This window comes from Serinus canaria, chromosome 10 (assembly GCF_022539315.1).
Source record: "Serinus canaria isolate serCan28SL12 chromosome 10, serCan2020, whole genome shotgun sequence".
Lineage (NCBI taxonomy): Eukaryota > Metazoa > Chordata > Aves > Passeriformes > Fringillidae > Serinus > Serinus canaria.
The window spans coordinates 9,388,813-9,408,823 of record NC_066324.1 but is presented as its reverse complement, the minus strand read 5'-3'; the positions used below and the strand labels follow the sequence as shown (position 1 = coordinate 9,408,823).

Here is a 20,011-nt window from a genome sequence, read left to right as displayed (position 1 = left end):
GAGCTCTTCCAAAGCTCTTGGTTTAGGATATTCACATTTATCTCGGGATTTAGGATTTAAAAAATCTTTTTTGCCATAGGGAATTTCCATTGAATGCTGTACTGAAGCCCTGGTCTGAAAACTGCACTTCTCTAGCATTAAACATTTCCACCATTAAAAGTTAAGGGAGGAGAGAGTAGTTTCCTTATTTTCATGTAATCACGATTTTTTTCCTGTTTGCATAGGTAATGATTAATAGTTACAAGAGGGGCAATAAGTAGGCTCAAGGTAGTCACATGCCATATTTATCAGGTTCTTTTCTGAAATAAACCCTTGTCCTCCACTTTTAAATTTCATATTTATTTTGTGCCTTATACCATTCTTAAAAGACAGACTTCTTGATTTTGAACAGAGGTTTTACATGTTCCTAATGAAAAGTGCAATCATAAGCCTACTGAAAAAGTGAGGAATTGCTGGTAATGAGCTGTTTTTATCTTCTACCAGTCAAAAGGAAAGAAACCTTTATTTGTGCAGCTGGTGCTGGACAACATTTGGAGTCTGTATGAGGCTGTTATGAAAAGGTGAGAACATCTGTAAAGTTTTCATGGCATCCCTTTCCATGTGCTTTGATGATTTTTTAAAATACTCAGGAATAATAGATGCGGGTTGTATATTGCTTCTGTGGATTTTTAATCTATTTATTATTTTCCTTACAGAGACAAAGAAAAAATAGAAAAGATAGTAACCTCTTTGGGCCTGAGGATTGGTGCTCGGGAGTCACGGCATGCAGACCCCAAGGTTCATCTGAATGCCATTTGTAGCCAGTGGCTACCAATATCTGATGCAGTCCTCTGTATCCTTAAAAAAATACAAATTTTTTTTCCTATTGGCAGTCCTCAGACTTCTCACATATTTCACTGTGTGATTTGGTGTAATTTGGTTTTTTTCTTTTAATGTTTGTGCCTAAGCTACCTGGACCTATCTTCTTGCTTATAATATTACAAATTACATATCTACCATTATTTTTACATTTCAGCCAACTTTGTGCTTTTGCAGAAAGGAGACAGAGTTATGAAACTGGAGATAATTCGACAATACACCTTCTTTATGTAGTTTTATATTCATGTTTTAGTGGTTTTCCTGGAGTAGAAACTGATCTCCTGATATGATAGTGTTATAGGTCTTCCATCCATGAAGTTCTGTAGATGTCTGGTGTTGTTTTAGCCATAAAATTTCTTAATTCTAAATCATCCTTTGCTGTTTGTCAGCTCTGCCCATTGTTTATAATAAGACATGTCTTATATTATGGTAGATGTGCACAAATTATTGATGTATAAGTCCTAATTACTTCTGTAAATCTTACCCCAGTTGTGCTGTTTTCAGCTTCCCTGCTGCATTTAGGGTGGGCCACCCCCCCTTAACTCTGCCCCTGATCAATGGCACAAAATTGTTGCTGACCTGAGAGGGACCTGAATGCACTGTGACAACAGAGCTGGATTTTGGATCTGCTGCTGCTGGCAGTTAGTGCATGGGGCTCAATTAAAGAAGCATTGAAAGCATTTCTGTTGCTGGTTGCATTCAGTAAGAAAATACAAATATGTATCCTTAACAATGGGTTTTAGCCATGGTGTGTAATAAGATTCCCAGTCCTCTGGACATCACTGCAGAGAGAGTGGAAAAGCTGATGTGTGTTGGAGCAAGAACATTTGATTCTTTGCCACCAGAAACTCAGGAACTGAAAAGTGGTGAGTGTGTGTTCTCCCATTAACGAGAAGGTTGTTTCTGTCCTGGTGGTTTTGTTTGTCTTTGGCTTGTAAGATGTGTAGTAATCTGCATGTAAATTATAAATATTCTACTTCCAGTAACTTTGTTGATGTTTGTCATGGACATGTCATAGTTTTATGGCCATGCATTTTTCTTGCCTCCCATATATTCCTGGGTTTTAGACAACTTAAGCTGCAGATGATGCTAAGTCCAGGACTCTGAAACTGGGAGTTCTGCAAGAATACAAGGTTAATACTTGTTTTTAGTTCTGAGCTGTGGAAGTCATTATGTAATTGAGAAATTAATATTTTGCTAACTTGTGTATTAAAATCATTAATTTTTAGCCAGCAATGGTTTGAATTCGGATTTAATTTTTGCAAGTGTATTGATTAGCTTTTAGTAATTAATAATGAATCATAGCACAGTGCTTTGAGGAGAGCTTCAAGAAATCTAAGAGAATGAGATAGCAAATGTCAATTAAAAATGAGATGTGAATGTCAAATTGACAGGCTGTTAGGAATTGTTTCCCAGGGGTGACAAAACTGGCTTTTCATCCTTTATTGAACATTTTAAAACATGGTATTCTCCAGACAGTATTCAACACTGTATTAGTGTAAGCTAATGGGAAGAAATTTGCCTCTGTAAACTTGGATCTTACTGCTCTTGGTTATGAGCAAATAGTGGACTTCCACATTTAGTGAGTATTTTGCTAATTTTTAGTAGTAGTGTTGTGCTTTTGTTTGCCTTAGATCTGTGGTCTTTTCATATTTCAGCTAAAAAGGAGAAGTGTAGGAGAAGATGATTCAGTTTCTGTGTTAGAAGTTTTGAATGGCATTGCCTGGTTTGAATTTCATGTGTTTCAAGTTGGATGGAAAAAATGGTTAATGGGAATTTCCTATGTATTGAATGAGTTTTGTGTGAATCTTTCACCTTTTGAGGGATATCTGTTCTTGCAGTGAATTTGTTAGGATTGTGTGAGCATCTGGACATTTGCAGGACTTCCTCCTTTAGTTTGAAAGGAAGGAGAATACTTTGAGGTACTGAATAAATAGTGTCCAGTCTTAATCCTGTGCTGCTCTTTGGTTTCCATTGTGATCTAAATCAGTCTGTAAACTCAAGTTGTTTAATTGGGGTATATGTATTTTTTATCAAGAGTTCTATTTTTGAAGTTTTGATCATTTTATTGTGAAACACACTTTAAGATACAGGCAGTGTTATCAAATGATTAGTCCTGAGTAATTTTGTACTTTTTCTTGTTGGTTTGTCCTTACCATACTATCTATTGAAACTGGAAATAAACAGTAATGCCTACAAAGGAAAAAATGTGAAAATAACTTGTGTTTATGTTTTGTTTCAGCTTTTATGAAATGCAGTAGTGAAGGAACAGCCCCAGTTATTGTCTTTGTTTCCAAAATGTTTCCTGTTGATGCAAAGTCATTGCCACAGAATAAACCAAGGTAGGAAAATGCAACATTTTATTTTCTGCTCTGTGTTAGTTACTTCTGGGGAAAAAAAAATACGTTGAAGGCATGGATAAATTGACCATGATCAAAATGGTCAACTTATCCATGAGGAAATAATTAATGAATTCTTGAAATGTAGTCAAGTCTTTTCTGCTAGTAAAGATTTTGTGAATGAGTTCAGGAGGTGATTTGTAGTTTGAGAAGATAGAGCAGATCTGTTGGAGAATAGTACTGTTGTCCAAAGGTGGTATCCTAATGTGTGTAGTATAAGCACTTTCAGGATGTCTGGTGGAAATGATGGAGTTGTAAAACTTTCTTGGTTTTTCAGCAAGGCTGTGTTGGCATGATTGTAGCAGCTTGTGTTTGTACCAAGGAATGCTTCCCATCAAACAGCTCAGTGATTATCCTGTCCATTGCAACAGCAAAATAAAATGGGTTGATTAAAGTAGTCCAAATCCTGACTGACTTTACAGTGATCTGAAGGGCATTAATGCCCTTCCAAAGATTTTTTTTTTTCTGGGAGGTGTGGATGGTTTTTTTGTTGCAGCCTTTTGTTTTTTAATAGCCATCCTATTTTCTTTGAGGAGTAGGTCTTTCTAGATCTCATTCTCCTGGCACACTTAAGTGTACTACTTTAACCACCAGCTTTTTGTGCAGAAGGAATGTTGATTAATTTACAGGAATGAGGTTTACTTTTCTGATGACTTTACAAGAATGAGGTTCACCTTAACCTTTCATCCCTCCAAGCCTCTGGATAATTTTCAGTAAGCAACTTCTATGTTAACTGGACATTTTATGTTTTTGGGGGAATTGTCACTGTACAGCCAAGTAATATAGAAAATGATAATTTTCCTGCTATATTAGACTGTGTTTAATCTTTGTGTGAAAAGCAGTTCTGCTACTGTAGTTATATTTGAAAGCTTTGCTATTATCTTAGCTTTTTCTTGCACTTGCTAGATTTTTTTCAGTTTTTTTCTTGACAAGGTTATCTACTGTGAGTGTTCCAGCAGAAGTCTTACTTGCAGTGTTAGAACTTGGGGAGAAGATGCTCCGTGTGCATGGGCTGGGCAGACACTAGATGGTGCAGTTTTGCTTCCAGTGCTGTCCTGAAGTGTCTCTGGCACAGGAGCTCTCACTCAGGTGTGGCACAGCAGCGCCATTCCTGCTTTGTCTCTTTTCCTGGGGATGGGCTCCAATTATCAGAGGCTACTGCACTGAGGCCATCACTTTTTGGCTGTTCTGTCACTGATAATGTCCTGGGTTTTTATTTGTTGGGAGAATAAAGACTCTTTGAGGTGATGAGTATGTGAAATAGGGGCAAAGATGGCTTATACATACACCAGACAGAAATGTTCAGTATTGTAGTTACTCTCCTTTCTCCCTGTTCATTCAATGCACTGAAAATTTTAATGTGTTGCTCTGTAGTTTGTGTGAAAAGTGTCTCTGCTGGCCTTTGTATTAAATAATTCCATTACTAATTAGCTAATATTAAAATGTGTGTTTTTCTTGGAGAGAATGCCATTATTACTCCTGTGGGATTTTTGCTGATTAAGTAATGTCTGAGATGTGTTTTGAAGTGACAATTGGCTTCCATTAATTGAAAAACAGCAATAGAGCTAAATGTGTGTTTGTCAATACTTGGTTTGTTAAGATTCTACAGGTAAGCAGTTCTTGAAGGGAATGGAAATGGAGGTTAGTTCTAATGAAGGAAAGCACTCTCAAGAATTGAAGCATTTTAAAAACACAGCATTGTTTGCCTGTAATTCTTGAGCATTTTTTAATTGTATTTGTCATTGTTACAGTTACTCAGTGAAGATTGTGCTTAACAGAATTGAGGGATGGCTGAGTGCAGCATGTGAGATGCAGTATTTGAACTGGCATTTCATGAGGGTCCTCCATAAGAATGTCTGAACATGGGGAGAAATAGAGAATATCTACATTATGTCTATTACCAATTGTTCCACATTTTCCTACTGAAGAACGTTAATCCATGTTGTGTATTTCACTTACTTGTTAATTTAATTTTGAAGAGCCATAGCTGTGCTCTTGTGTCTCTTGATGTTTGAATGCTGGCCTTACCTAAGGTTATTTGCATCCCTTGAGAGTGGGGAAGGACTGATTTTAAGCATATTAAAGCACATTAAAAAAAAAAAATCTCCGTGTTCTTCAGATTTTTTTTTTTGGAAGATTTGTCTTCTCCTTCCAGAGGGAAAAAATGTAGATCTATGCTAGTGTCTCTTTTTTCCTTTTGTGAGGCAGTATTGGGTAAAAAAGGTTACCTCTTTGTAACTTTGCTGGGAGACTCCAACTGACCTTGTCCTTTTTGATAGTTTGCTTTATTTCTGCCATCTGCTTGTAATACTTATTAAGCATAAGTTGGGAAAAGCAAAAAGCTCTTCTAAGTCCAGGGTGTACAGTAAAGGATAAGAAAGGATGGATTTTTAATTAAAACAACCTCCTTTGAGACTGCTGTTGGCAACTAATATCTCCTTGAAGGTCACTTTAAAATTAATAGATTCTATCCTACAGCTGGTTTGATTTTGCTTTTACTGTTTAAATAGCAGAATACATGGTAAAATTGTTAGTTGTCAAGTTAAAGGAGGTTGTCAGCTTATATTTATCTTTCCTTGGAAAGATTTGTAAATTGTCTTTTTGTATGGTACTACTATGTCATTAATTTTTACCAGGTTTTGTAGAGAAATGAGAATTACAAGTGTTTTGTCTTCCAGTTTCTTCTGTCTGATCTTCTGAAATTATTTGCTAATTCCTACCAAGTCAGGCAAAAATGTAAATTGTTGGTTGGGCAGAGAAGATGAACAGATTAGGGCCCCTCCTCCACTTGCTTCATGTAATGGTTATTTGATGATGCCTGTGGTTATTTATTCTAAAGTATTTCTGTGTGCAATATGAGGTGTTCATTCAGCATATGCTGTTTCTTTCTCTGTTTTCTACTGGTGTGTGACTTTGAAGCCCAGTCTGAGACAGAATGCTCAAGTGTAGGTGTAGGAATAAAAGCCAAGCTTGGCATTTAGGTACAGGATGTATAAATGTACCAGTTTGCTTTGCTTGAGATTCAGAGTTCTGTCTTCAAATAACCCAGTGTAAAAGAGAAATATTTAGTAGTTAATTGAATTGCTTCCAATTAATTGCTAGGGGTATTTAATGTAAAATAAACTGAATATCATATGTTTGTTATGATGAAATCATCTGCTTATTTAGTAAAGCTTTATGTGTAATTCTTGCAGTGATATAATGCCACGTGAGCAATTGGAAGCAAACCTTTTATGTTACATCAGGTCCATCTTATAATCCTGAATAATGTAAATAAATAAAGTGTACTGAAGAAATTCGATTTCTGCTTTCCAGTGGTAATAAAGAAAAGTCTATTGAACAGATAAGCTAGTGCACTAAAATTATATTTCATTACAGCCTGGGAGGTATAAAACCTATAATACCTCTATTATTTTCCTCCAGATAATATGAAAGGTGGTTCTTTCTCCTCAGTCAGCTTGAAATCAGGACTGGTTTTTTTCTTAGGGGTCACCCTGAAAGACACTCTCCATTCAATTCTGCATGACATTACAGTGATAGTTGTTTCTTTGTTTTGTGGTACAGCTCATTAGCATCTCTTAAACAAACAGATTGTAGTGTGTTTCATTTGTATTCTTTCTAATGTTTTATAAAAAGTGTATTGGGAAAAAAATCCTGTGGTCTTTGCCAGATCTTCAGCTGAAATGACATTGATCCAAATGAGAACCTGTATAAAGCTCCAAGCTCTGTAAGAAATGACTGTCTTCTTGCAAGTAAATTAATTTCTGTGTTAAAGGCAATATGACTTGAAGCAGCTTCAGTGTGATCAGATCTCATCATCTTTTGTTTTCATTAGCATTTTGTTCTAAACTGTAGTTTGTGCACTAGAAATTAATAGGACAGGTATCATCTGAATGGGCTGTCAGATTTACAGGTTAGCATCTGAATTTGGCATCCAGTTGCATAACTAATAAATGCTTTTCAAAAATTAAAACCCCTATTAGAGTTATCATGACATAGATTTCAGTAATAGTATACATTTGAGTCTGGCTAAGACCTTGGCAACTGATCCAAGAAAGAAATACAGAATAATGGTTGAAATTTGAATCTCTGGACATACTTTAGTTTGTGTAATGGCGAGCTTAAGTGAGTAAAGTTTGTAATGTTTTGGAAGAGTTTTGCTTTAAGTTTTTTTTTTCTTTTTTGCACATTCAGCATGTGAGATAAATCAGAGGTCTCTCTATCAGTCTGGAGTGTTTTTCCAGGCAGCTTGGGATTGATACCTTATTTCATTACTTGTCTCAGAATGAATTATATCTGCTATATAATGTAATACAAACAGTTGAGTATTCCCTGTTGAAAGAGTCCTGTAAGTCTGTTATATGAAATTTTATGTAAATAGTGATTTGGATAATTTTCAGTTGTTCCTTTTGTGTTAACATATTTACTTCTACTGTGAATTGTGTACCAGTCTCATTGCAGTAGAACTGATAGTAAATGATCTGAGTAGATGTACATTAGTTTGTGAATGGAAATTGTTCCACAGACATTAAGTAGTTTATTTCAGAAATTAATGAGCTTCTAGAGGATGTGGGAGACCACTGGACATACACTGTACTGAAATACAGCAAACTGCACTTGACCAAGCTGTCCTTAGGGATGCTGCTGACAGGATTCTTTGAGTGCCAGGTGAGCAGAGCAGCAGCCAATGATTCCACTAGAGCTTAATTCTGAAGAGCAGAGTCATGAATAGGATTCTTTATTAATTACATGGATTTAAAGATGTTATCAGAAGTTACTCCATCCACACCTTTTTTCAAGTCAAACATCTGTCCATGAGCTCATGCAGTTTAAACTGGAAAAAGCTGTATGGAGAGAAAGCATTCTCAGAGCTTGGAAACCATTTTTCCTGGCCTGAGAGATGGATCACAGACATTTGTTGGCAGTACTATTAGTCTTTCAGAAAGCAGTTGATGTTTTGACTGTGGTGTTTCCTTTTTAAAATGGTCTGGAGGTTAAAAACATAAACATAACACTTCAGTAATCAAAGACAAATTTATCTTTGGCAGTTTAGTTCTGATTATTCACTCTTTCGGAGTGAATTTTTGAAGCCTGTCTTTAATAATGTGAAAGAGTAGAAAAGCTGTCATGTTCAGAGGATTGATTGCATAAGGAAGTTTAGTTGTCATTCAGTTTGAACTAAATGCGTTATCCTGGGGGAATGTGGGAATCAGAGAAGTCAGCAGGAGCTTGCTGACATTACCTGAAATCTAATGCCTTTAATCAGCAATCTATTAAATGTCAATAGCATGTATATGATACTCTTTCCCACATTATTATTTCCATAGCATTTGTTTACCACATGTTTGAGGTTAAGATGAGTTGGTGATGGTGTGGTCACCCTTCTGTGCCAGCTCCATTTCATTACTTGTGCCAGGGTGCTGTAGCATTTCTCTGGAGTCAGGGAATCTCTCTTTCTTCTACAGAATTTTTATTTTCTGATTTTTGTGTGACTACATGTTGCCATTTTTCTTTCTGCCAATATTATGAGGCTGTTGTTCCTTTCTAATGGAACAAAAAAGGGGAAGAGGGGAAGAAGAAGAACCAAGCTTTCTTTTGGTGTGGGCAGCTTTTGTTCAAAATTTACTTCTGATTGGTTTTGTCAACTGGAGAAGTTGAATAATTCAGGGTATAATTTGAAACTGATTTTATTGCAGATCTAGTGCTTTATGTGCATTAATCTTGTTCTGTGTTCTGCTTGATTGTGTTACAACTCTATAGAGTATTTATTTGACAACATTATCTTTTTATCATTTCTAATGGTACTACTGGGAGTGACTAATTTTATAGAAATTGATGGTGACAGAAACCAGGATGGAAGTCTAGGTTGTACCTGAGTAAAAGTCCTACCTATGCTCAATCTGCTTTTTATGAAAATGAGATTATTGTGTGTTTATAAATATTGCAACTTAGACCAGTGCATTCAGAATCTTAAGGTACCTTTGATATTTGTGGTTAGGGCTATTTAACACCTAAATATACTGATATTGGAAAATACCATATAAAGTGGAAAAAAGCAAAGAAACTTTTTTTCTTTTACTCTCAGGATTATTTACAAAAATAGGCATTTTTGGACAATCAGATGTGTTGGAATGCATACATAGTCTCTGTATGTATATGATGCCATCATGTATAGACTGTGTTTATGTCACCCTTGGCACTCTGATCTGTACTTTCCCTATCAATCTATCTCCACTAGAAATTTTTCTGACATTCCAAACCTTTAAATAACTTTGAACAGCTGCCTTCAAGGAAAAAAAAATCATAAAAAAGTTTTCTTCTCCACCATCTGCTTTGCATTTTTTATTGTTAAGCCTCACTCTCTTCAACAGTAAAATAAACAAGCCAAGTAGAAATATCACAGTATTTGAAATTTTAGAGATATATATTCTTAATTCTGTCATGACTGTTTAAGAGACAGTTCTTTCCTCTAAAAAAAAAAAACCAAAAAACTAAGTTGCTAAGAAGTTTGAAGTGGTGATTTTCTTATATTCTCCTTTTCCATAACATTCAATATGTCTGTCCCAGATTCTGAATTCTAAAAGTCTGTGCTTCAAATTCTGACATTTTATCCTGGGGGCCTCTCTAAGGTAATTTTTAGAGAGATTTTAAACTTCTATATAGTTTCCTTACTCTTTCAAATTGAACATTTGGGTTCAAGATAAGCCTGACAACTGTGATTTCTTCAAGTTCTATGAAGAATTTTGATTAATGAAGTGTCTAATTTTTTTAATTGAGTCTCTTGCAGAAGGTGTTATATGCAGAAAACCATCCTGATTATGATATAAATAAAAACCTTACTGGCAGTGAGTTGGTCTCAGCCATGTAATCTGTTCAAGACTTCTTGCCCCTAATTAATCCAGTTAAGAGCAGAGTAGGTGTCCAGTAACTCTTTCTACTGACTGCACATAAAACCTTTGACCTGTGGTTCATAGGGTTTCAAAGTGTGCAATAGTTGATATAGCAAAGTGAGTCCATTTTCTTGTGCCTTTTTTTAATTGAGATCATTTTTATCTGGTTTTTCTGTAAACAAAAATTACTCTACTGCTGTAGTACTTCCTGTGGTTTTCTTCCCCTTATCATTCATTGCTGCTGTTGCTGTTCAGGCAATCTTGACCTGTGTTTGTAAGTGTGGAGGCTCAAGAGGGGAAGTAACTTGTCCAAAGCTACTCACCAAGCTAAAACTACTAACAGGGCACTTTTTGTTTAAATGCTGTGTGCTTGATGCAGTTGACTGAAAAATCCTAAACCATCTTTACAGTAAGGACTGTTGGTTTTGTCTCCATCATGTGAGCAAATGCAGGACAAATCGTGTAGGTGAGGTTTTGCTGTGGGATTATGTTCTCCTTCTTCAGCTGAAGTCATGGTCCAAGGCTTGGGATTAGTTTCTCCAGTTGTGATGTAGAAATGCATCTTTTACAGTAGAAAGACTTCTGTTCCTTCTCTGGAGTTAGACTTTCAGTAAGAAGAGCAATATAATATAAAAAATACATGGGTTTTTATTTTAGACATTTTTTAATGCTGGAAAGCAGTATATATGTTCATTGCTCCCAGTAGGGGGGAAAAAAAAGACAAAACCAATATTGACAGCATTCTGGTTCCATTAAAAAAATTATGTCTCCATAACTTCATTATTTCTTCTGCTTTTAAGTTACAGCACTAAAGATTATTTTTTAATGTAGGCACATAACAGCACATTACTTTAGAATTTGTTGATACTGAAATTAGTAAGCAGAATTGATTATTCATAGAAATATCTGTAATAATTAGGTTCCTCTAGTTTACATGGGAAATTAATGGAAACAGAGTAATAACTGAAAAGAGAAGATGACTAGTGTCTGAATTTATTTTCAGGTTTTAAAATAATCAAATAGAAGATAACATCATATAACATATTTTTATTTAGGACCAGATGTAAAAATCAAATGGACAGTTTTGGGCAATGCTGTTAGATTTCAAATGTGTGCAATGAATATCACTTTGCTGTTTGAAATGCTTGCATTGACAAACAAGTCTCTTTATATTGCCTTACGTAAGAGTGTTGATAGATAATATTCTTTATCTTTTATTATTTATTGCTCTAAATCATACTTTGAAGCACTTTGCTTTAAGGCAGGGTGTACCAGTGAGTAGATGGATGCATCAGCCTATTAAAATTATTTTTTGTTTTTGTTGTCTGTTTTAAATCTTTTGCCTTAATAGGCTTATTCACTTTATGAAAGGGATCATTAACAAGCAAAGACTCTTCTCTGCATTTGAGCACTTGCTGTAAAGATTGCCTTAAAGTAATAAAGATAACATGAGTAATTAAATATGACAGTATTTGATCTCTGTATTTGGAAGAAAAAGGAAAGTCTAAATATGGTAGAGGAAGAGTTTGCTAATTTTAGCTGACTTAAAATTATTGTATTGGGGGACAAAAGGCATTCTGCATGAGTTTTTACTTATATCAAATATAGTATTCTAATTACTGTTATTGAATTTATTTTAAAATAAATGACATTACCAAATCCTGATGTTCTAAAATACAATGTAGGCCATTAACTCAAGAAGAACTTGCTCATCGGCGGGAACTTGCCAAACGAAGGCATGCAGAAAAACTGGCAGCAAGTCAAGGGAAGGAGCAGTCAGAAAAAACCCCAAGTGAAAATTCACCTGAAGTAACTGGGAACACTGGTGATACAAAAGGTGTGTGGTACCTGAATAGCTGATTTTCTAGGAAAATGTTTAGTAGTGTTGCCAAGGGGCATCTTACAAATCCACATTGTGAGTTAGCCAGTCTAAAGTGCAATACCTGGAGCTGAACCAAGAGTGAGGAGGGATTTGTAAGAAAGCTGACAGGTCATAAACAGTAAAATAGTGCCATAGATTGATGTTCCTTAGCCTGAGAACGTGCTTGATCTCAGTTCTTTGAGTCATTGAAGGGAGATGATGCTTCAAGGAGATGTTCTGCTAAAAAACTGAGTCACTGTCAATGCCAAAATTGGTACAAAAGCAGGGTGTGAACAGCAGGACTGGGTTGTGGTAACAGCTGTGGGGGTTGGTCTTTTCTCCCAAGTAACAAGTGATAGGACAAGAGGAAATGTCCTCAGATTGTGCCAGAGAAGGTTTAGAGGAGAAATATCTTGACCAGAAGTGTAAAGCATTAGAAGGGGCTGCCCAGGGAAGTCATTGAGTCCTGGGGTATTTAAAACTTGTTACACTAAAGAACTTGGGTTTGTGGTGGACTTGGCAGTGCTGGGTTGGACTTCAGGATCTTAAAGGTCTGTTTTAACTGGAACAATTCTGTGATTGCCACATGTGACAATATAATATATAAATTTTTTTTCCTCCAGATAATGAGGCAGAAAGTGTTTTTATGCTTAATATATTTTTTCTGACTGGTTAGGTGAAGAGCAACAGCTCCCTGGTGAAGGAGACAGTGTGACCTCAAAGGCAGTGAAACAGGAAGCAGACAACAAGGAGTATTTCATTGCTTTTGCCAGAGTGTTCAGTGGCATGGTGAAAAGAGGGCAAAAAATCTTTGTTTTAGGACCAAAATATGATCCTGCTGAGTCTTTGCATAAGGTAAGAGCTGACTGAGAACTGTTGTAGGAACTTGGGATTCTTTTGAAAAACTGATGACTTAACTTCTTACACGTGTCTCACTCAAAAAAAAAAGAAGTTCAAGTTAATAATTCCAGAAAGTTAATAATTCCTAAATTCCAGAGTAATTTAGGTAGTTGTGCTAATAGCTGATTGTGCCTGTAAACTCATTATAAACCGTAATGTTGCCAAAATAGTTTTAAGTATATTGTTGTATTAGCTAACCATAAATCCAGTATGTATTTATTTTATTTTAAAATAAAAATGTGAAAGAAAAAGCAATTTTTTAGGGAAGAGAAGGTCCACAATAGTATTGGGAAAAACTGGTGTTAAATGTTTTGAGATTCTGATCAAAGAAGTTCATTACTTTTGAATTTACTTCAAAACGTTTGTGTTTTCATTGATAATGAAAAGTGAGGTAGAAGTAGTATACACCTAAAATTTGCCAAAGAAAGCATTTTTTTTTATCTTCTGGGTAACATTCACGTGTTTGCCTCAAGTGTGGATTTTTGGGGCTGCATGTTGGTTTCTAATGTTTGAGGTTTGAGATGAAAATGCTTTGGATTGTATTTTTAAGCTTTGGAATGCGAGGAGGTTTTGTGGGAGAAGTTTTTCTCAGAGCTAAGTGATGAAGGTCCAAATGCTGGTTTTGTGCTCTGTGTAGCTGTCATCCCAGAGCTCTGCCACTGATGATCTGCCAGCAGTCCCTCACATGACGTGCTGCACTTTGGAGAACCTCTACTTACTGATGGGAAGAGAGCTTGAAGATCTTGAGGAAGTGCCTGCAGGAAATGTTCTGGGTAAGAACTAGGATTTAATTTCCTAGAGCCTGAATCCTTATGTCATCCAAAATACACTGAAGTGGGTTTAATATGATTAATAAATATGAAACCTTAAATCCACGAATATTTCTAAGCATGGTGTATGTGCAAAAAGGGAAGGCAGTCTCATTAAATTGGGATTTCTGTACACTTTGAATAGGAAAAAAGTACAGGTTACATTAGCCTGTTATCTTCAGGCTGGGTGATTGCCAGGTAAGCATTGCAGCCAGGAATTGCCAAAGGCAGTAGTAAATTTCCATATTTCGTAGATTGCAAGGATTATTTATAATATTTTCCCAACAGTGGAATTTCTTTAATGTGACTTTACTAGTGATGTGGATGAGTGTAATTTTATTTATGGGTCTGTTTGAACCCTGGTGATAAAAATTACTTCTTTTATGGCTGTGGCAATTTTTTCACTTTGTCTATGGACAAAGTTGTAAAAGTCAACCTAATCATTGAGTTATGCTCTTTTGTGCCAGATTCTGAGCTGCTTTGCTCTAGAATGAGTACTGCCTAATTTTTAGAAATTTATGGTGTATATATGAAGTAAATGAAAAATATGTGTACTCTGAAAGGGTTGAAATATTTTAATTTAGGCAGCTAACCATGCTTTGCCTCTTTAATCATGGGTCTAGCATTCAGAACATTAGCAGCTGCTGAATTACTTTTATTTGGAAGCTTAATATTTTAAAATTCGGAATTTTATCTTTCTGTAGTGTGATTCTAGTTGACCATTTGCAGTATAAAAAGAGTGAGTGAGAGTGGCTGAGTGTGAGAAAATACATTAAGTATATGGTCTGTTTACTTCAAAAAATGATTAAGAGTTTGGAAAAAAACAGGGAAACCCATCCCAAAACACTTTACAGTAAAAATGAAAGAATATGGTCTTTGTGCATAGCAAACAGTAAATACCCTTGGAGCTGCCTCCAGCAGAAAAAAAATGTATTGTAAGGATTTTGTTATGTCTTCAGTATTGAGTTGGATTAAATTTTAAGAAGGGTTTTTTAACCATCAGATTCTACCAGAGTTTGTTGGTAGTCCAGTACTGAAGGCTGCTCTTCAGTGAGGTCTGACTTTTCCATAAAGAAAAGCACTTTGCTTGAGTACTGAGAGTTCTAAATGGTCATATTTAGAATAAGTCATTAGAATTTTAAGATCAGAATTCGCAGACCATCTTAGCCAGACTATGTTTGGTATCTCATCTTTTATCATCAGATCATTGTAAAGTGATCAAACAAAGCAAGTTTTCATTTTTACCTGAAGCATACAAGCTCAAGTCTGTATGTTGGGTTTTTAAACATAATATAATTTTAAAGATTTTTTTTTTTTTTAGACTAAAAATCCTAAATGCCTTTCCTTTATTTCTCCCATTTCCCTGTAAGGCTGCACTGTTAATTTGCACAAATTCAGTAAGCTGTTTAATGATTTGATGATGATTTATCACACTCAGAAGAATATGCAATGCATTTATGTGAAAGGAATGTGCAACAATGGTGATGCAAGACTTTTATTATTCCAGTTAGCAGCAGTGATTTCTGTTTGTAAGGCCATTTGTCTTGCAGCTTTAGTGCACACAGCAGTGATTTCTCTCCAGCCATATAAGGAAATTGCTTGTGGATTATCCAGTAAATTAAAGAAGCTTTTCTGAAAGCTCTGTGGTTTCACTCTGTATAATTAAGTTATTGCCATAAGGAATACACAGTTAATCATGACTGCCTATTTCCACTTGAAGCTTCATGATATAGATTTTATTCATCAGTGTTTGGGGGGTTTTGCTATTATTTATTTGTTGTTTCTTACAAGGGAGGATCTGCTTAGTTCTAGTAAGTGGCCTTTTCATTCTTTCTACTGGCTTATGGAAAGGTTTAGTGATCAAAGACAAAGCTTGATACAGAGGTCATTTTACTGAAGATGGGAAGATCTAATCCCTTATTCCTTTGGCTCAATTAAAAGGGGAGTAATATTAACATTTCCTTAAAACACTGCTCTCCTTTTAATTGATAAAAATCTGAGATTGCCAGACACCCCAAGCAGAAAGGGCAGTGAAGCATAGTGTGTTTGTCTTAGAGACACTAACACTGGCCTTTGTTTCCATACTATCATCTGTGCAAATAGCAAGCTATTCTGACTGTCCCATGTTCCTTAAAGGCTTGTCCTTGTTTCCTACAGCAAAAATGTAACAGAGGAAGGAGCTGGATGTAGACAATCATCTGGCTGTCCAGAGGTTTTAGCTTCTTTACTTTAGGGAGTGTTATAGTAGCTTAGGTTCCTGCTGGGACACTTCCCTTGGGAATATCACTGCAGGTTCCTGCTCCATGCAGACTCTCCAGAGGGGGTGGATTTAACAGGAGGTGAGCCCTGTCTGTAGCCTGAAATCCACTGCTCTCTAATTTGATTATCATAGCTGTCCTTGCTAGAGCTTGGTTTCTCTTCTGAAAAGGAAAATTAGAAATGGTTAGTTAGAATACAGTAATTGATTTAGTTTGGATGTTGAATGTAAGACCTTCTGTTTGCTAAGTAGTGTTAGGTATTGTTTAACAAGCTGTAGAGACTGATAATGCAGGAACACAAATAGAATTAACACTACCATAAACAACTTTTCTTTTTAATTTTTTTTTATTAATGAAGGTTGTGGGGAAGCAGCACTTATTAGGTCTTTCCATGAAGGAAAAAAATGTGCTTTCTTTACCAGGAGGCAAAACAATAACTTAAATTGAAACAGTGTTGAAAGCTCCACAAAGGAGATTATTATATGCAAGTTTTAAATAATTTCAATTATGTTTCTATGTTAAGAATATTCATCTAAATTAAAACTCTGTTTCACACCAGTAAGTGTCTTGAACTATTAATAAGTTTGAATTACAGGGAATGCAAGAAGATGGGATGGTTGATTTTCTTGTTCCCATGTAAGAATCTCTTCCCTTTATGTATATAAATACATTTATTTATTTATTTATTTACTTTATTTATTTGCTTGAATCACTCAAAGAAAAAGTACAATTACAGGAAAAGCATCACTTTGCAGCAATTGTTGTGAAATTCTTGTGGTTGAAGACTATAAAAAGAACTGAGTGATCCCCAAAGTGACAAAGGAATAATCATGAGGCAGTATGCAAGGAAAAAGTAATTTGGGCTCATAAGTAAAGATTTAACAAGTGCATGCCCTCCAGATGCACAGAATAATAGCTTCTTTTTTTTCTTCCTCCCTTTTTAAAATTTTTTCTTGTTTCCATCCTGTAATTGAAAACAAAATACCTTTATTGTTCTCTGCAAAAGAAGGGTTGTTGGAGGTAAAGAAGTATTTAAAAAAAAAAGGGAGAAGAAGCAGTGTTTTTTTTGTGATCATATCATGCACAGATGAAGGATTCTCATACCATTGAGATATTGATTATCATTTCTTAGAAGGGTAAACAAGTGCTGATGTAAAAAACAACACACATTTGAAAACACTGGTTTAGATACTTGTGTAAATGAATGTGGGATTTTTAAAAGTTGACTCAGTCTCATGTTTTTCCTGAATGAATCATTGAAGGATCATTCAGTGATACATTTTTGTTAATTGGGGTGGAGTTTATCTCGAGGCATGTTGTGCATGCACACACACAAGTTCAGAGTGACATGCATCTGAAATTATTGATCTGTCTGCTGCTTTTTATCCACAGGTGACACAATGGACTTGTGTTTGCTAGTGGACAAAACCTAGTTTTTTCTTAGAGCTGCCTATACAACTGTTGAAATGCTTTTTGTGTCTTGTTGAATACTGTTAAAAGCAAAGCTTTTCCCTTGCCACTAGATTTGTAGTGCTTTAGTGTAGGGCTCATAGGAGGCTGGATGATTTCCTGAATGTTTTCAAATGCAGTTAGCTGTGTGAATATCAAGAGTTCTACCAAATTAGGAGCATTTTGTTTTTTAACTTACCAAATGACATTGTTAAAAGCAGCAATCTGGAAGTTCCTTCTGTTGCCAGCTCACTGTCAGACTTCCTACATGACACACTGTTGTGTACCTTGGTGTTTCCAGTTCTAAAATGCTAGTTTTACAGTGTTCTTTCATGTTTTAATTATTTATAAAGCACTCACAGGATTCTTGACATGGGAACAATGTGGTGCAGGAAATGTGGGTGATGATGGATTCATTCCTCTGGATTTTTTGGTACCTTTCTGAAGATAGGTGCCATAGCACTGCAGTAGCATGAAGAGCTGGTGTGAAGGAGTACAGCTAACCTCATTAGAAGGTGTCTAACAAGCACTTTATTCCTTTAGGACTTCATTGAACAATTTAGGAGCTTTTAATAAGCAGCCTCTGTTAAGAGCAAAGAGCAGCTGCAAGCAGCAATGCCATTTTAAAGGCCCAGAATGGCTTTCCAGGCCTGATGCCAGCTAGCAGGCATTGCCACCTTCTGTGAGAGCACTAGGAACAGACCTGCTGTTCACCAGCCTTGTATTTCTGTGCAAACATTTGGTGGGCTAATTTCACTCTCTGAATCAGTAATGTGATTATTAAAAAAAAAAAAAAATTAAATAAATAAAATGGCTAGCTTGAAGTGATTCCAGCTGCAGGGGCTGTCTGAGCCCAGCCTGCTGTGGTGGGTGAACACAGGAGGGCAGTCTTCCTCCAGAATATTACTGAGCTTAGCCCAAAATGCTGAATGAAACAAAGAAAACTCAAACCTTTGTCTTCCGTTTTGGAATACTTACAGTTTTTATCTCTAACTGCCATCTTATAATGTCTAGAAAATAGCCTTCTAAGGCTAAAAATAGCATTTCTAACTTGTTTTTAGTAATCCTTCCCTACTGAGGAAAAGGTATATAATTTAATAGATTTTGTTGTTGAATGACATTTGATCTCCACGGACTGTTGCATTACCTGACACCATAGTATTTATATTATTTTCCTACCCAGTTAGTGTTTTATTAATAGTTAAATTGTTGAAAAAATTGAATATGTTCAATTTGTTTCTTTGAGTTAAAGACATAATAGATAATCTGTTGCTTGGCCTCTTTCAGAGCTGGAAACTGAAACCATTTTCTTTAACTCCATTTTTGCTGTAGTGGGTTTAGTCCCTTTGCACTTCCTGCTCTTTGCTTTTCTAACAAGGCAGGCTGAAAAATTTGTATTGCTTAGAGGGCAACATGACATGACATAGTGCACAGCTAATGAACTCGCACCAAATGAAATTAGAAGTGTATTTTGCTGATCATCTGCTGAGATTCCTCTGCCCTGTTTGCCTTACCATTTCATCTGCTTTACTTTGGGGGCTTTGACTTGACAAATTTTATTGCAAAAGAAATAAGGGATTGTTTTCAAATCAATATCAAGATATCACTTCAGAGGAAAGAAATATGCCATGTCTTAGGTCAGAGTTGTAGCACTGACATGTGTCTTTATTAACTCAGCTAAATTTTTTTTTGAAGCATACTTTCAATGGTTAATAGTTTCCTTATAAAGCCCTTTTTGTTTAGTGGGTTTTTGGTGGGTCTTTTGTTTTTTGTGGTTTTTGTTTGTTTGTTTGTTTGGGTTTTTTGAGAATTTAAATTGCTTTTTGAGTATTTTTTCTGTTTTTCTGACTGAAGCTTATTAAGACTATAAAAGGAAATCATAAGTGTAGTAATCCTTTCTGAGGAGAAACACTTAAAATTCTCTAGTGCTTCTGGAATGTTCTCTGCTCTAATTTTCAGGAGTTGATTAGGAGATCTTAAAAATGTTTTTAGTCTTGCCAATAAAATACAAGGGGTTTTTAAACCGTAGTTTAAAACTCGAACTGTAAGACTATTTAAGCTAAAGTCATAATACATTCATTTATAACAATGCCTGTAAATTTGCTCTTGACCCCTGCTGGATTATAATGTCAAAAAAATGCAAATGATTAAGTTTTTGAGGAAAGGGGAGAATGCAATGAAACATTCTATGCCAATTTTATAGCAACTTTTAATTTTTATAATCTGTAAAAACTGAGGTTTTGTGTGAATGGAAATTATATCTCTATATAATTTCCCAAATGTGAGGCAAGCACTCCTGATTCTTTGGGGTTTGCATGCAGACAGCTACTTGCTGCTGCTTGAGGTTTCCCAACTAATACCAGAAGGAAAACTGCCCAGACTTGTCAGTTTTGGTTGTTGCTGCTTGTGTGCCTGTGGGCAGCAGTGGGGCTAACAAGAATTGAGACAATTTCATAGCACTGCTGCTTGGAGGAGCTCAGAGCACAGCAGCAGCCACATGCTCTGCAGCTCCTTAATATAAACATCCAGAAATAGAGTGGGCACAGGCTCTGAGGTGCAGGCAGTTGTCTGTTTATCACCCCAGAGT

The 20,011-nt window shown here is 35.8% G+C and overlaps 1 protein-coding gene across 3 annotated transcripts in view; it reads left to right on the top strand.

Annotated features, from left to right (window-relative positions):
- The window catches only part of EFL1 (elongation factor like GTPase 1), a 64,727-nt gene that overhangs the window by 6,143 nt on the left and 38,573 nt on the right, over positions 1-20,011 (top strand). For all 3 annotated transcript variants that reach the window (XM_030228566.2, XM_030228564.2, XM_030228565.2), the window contains exons 9-15: positions 484-560; positions 696-832; positions 1,602-1,724; positions 3,101-3,200; positions 11,833-11,984; positions 12,685-12,863; positions 13,546-13,681. In XM_030228566.2, the coding sequence (XP_030084426.2) occupies positions 484-560; positions 696-832; positions 1,602-1,724; positions 3,101-3,200; positions 11,833-11,984; positions 12,685-12,863; positions 13,546-13,681 (904 nt within the window). The remainder of the gene's footprint in view (positions 1-483; positions 561-695; positions 833-1,601; positions 1,725-3,100; positions 3,201-11,832; positions 11,985-12,684; positions 12,864-13,545; positions 13,682-20,011) is intronic.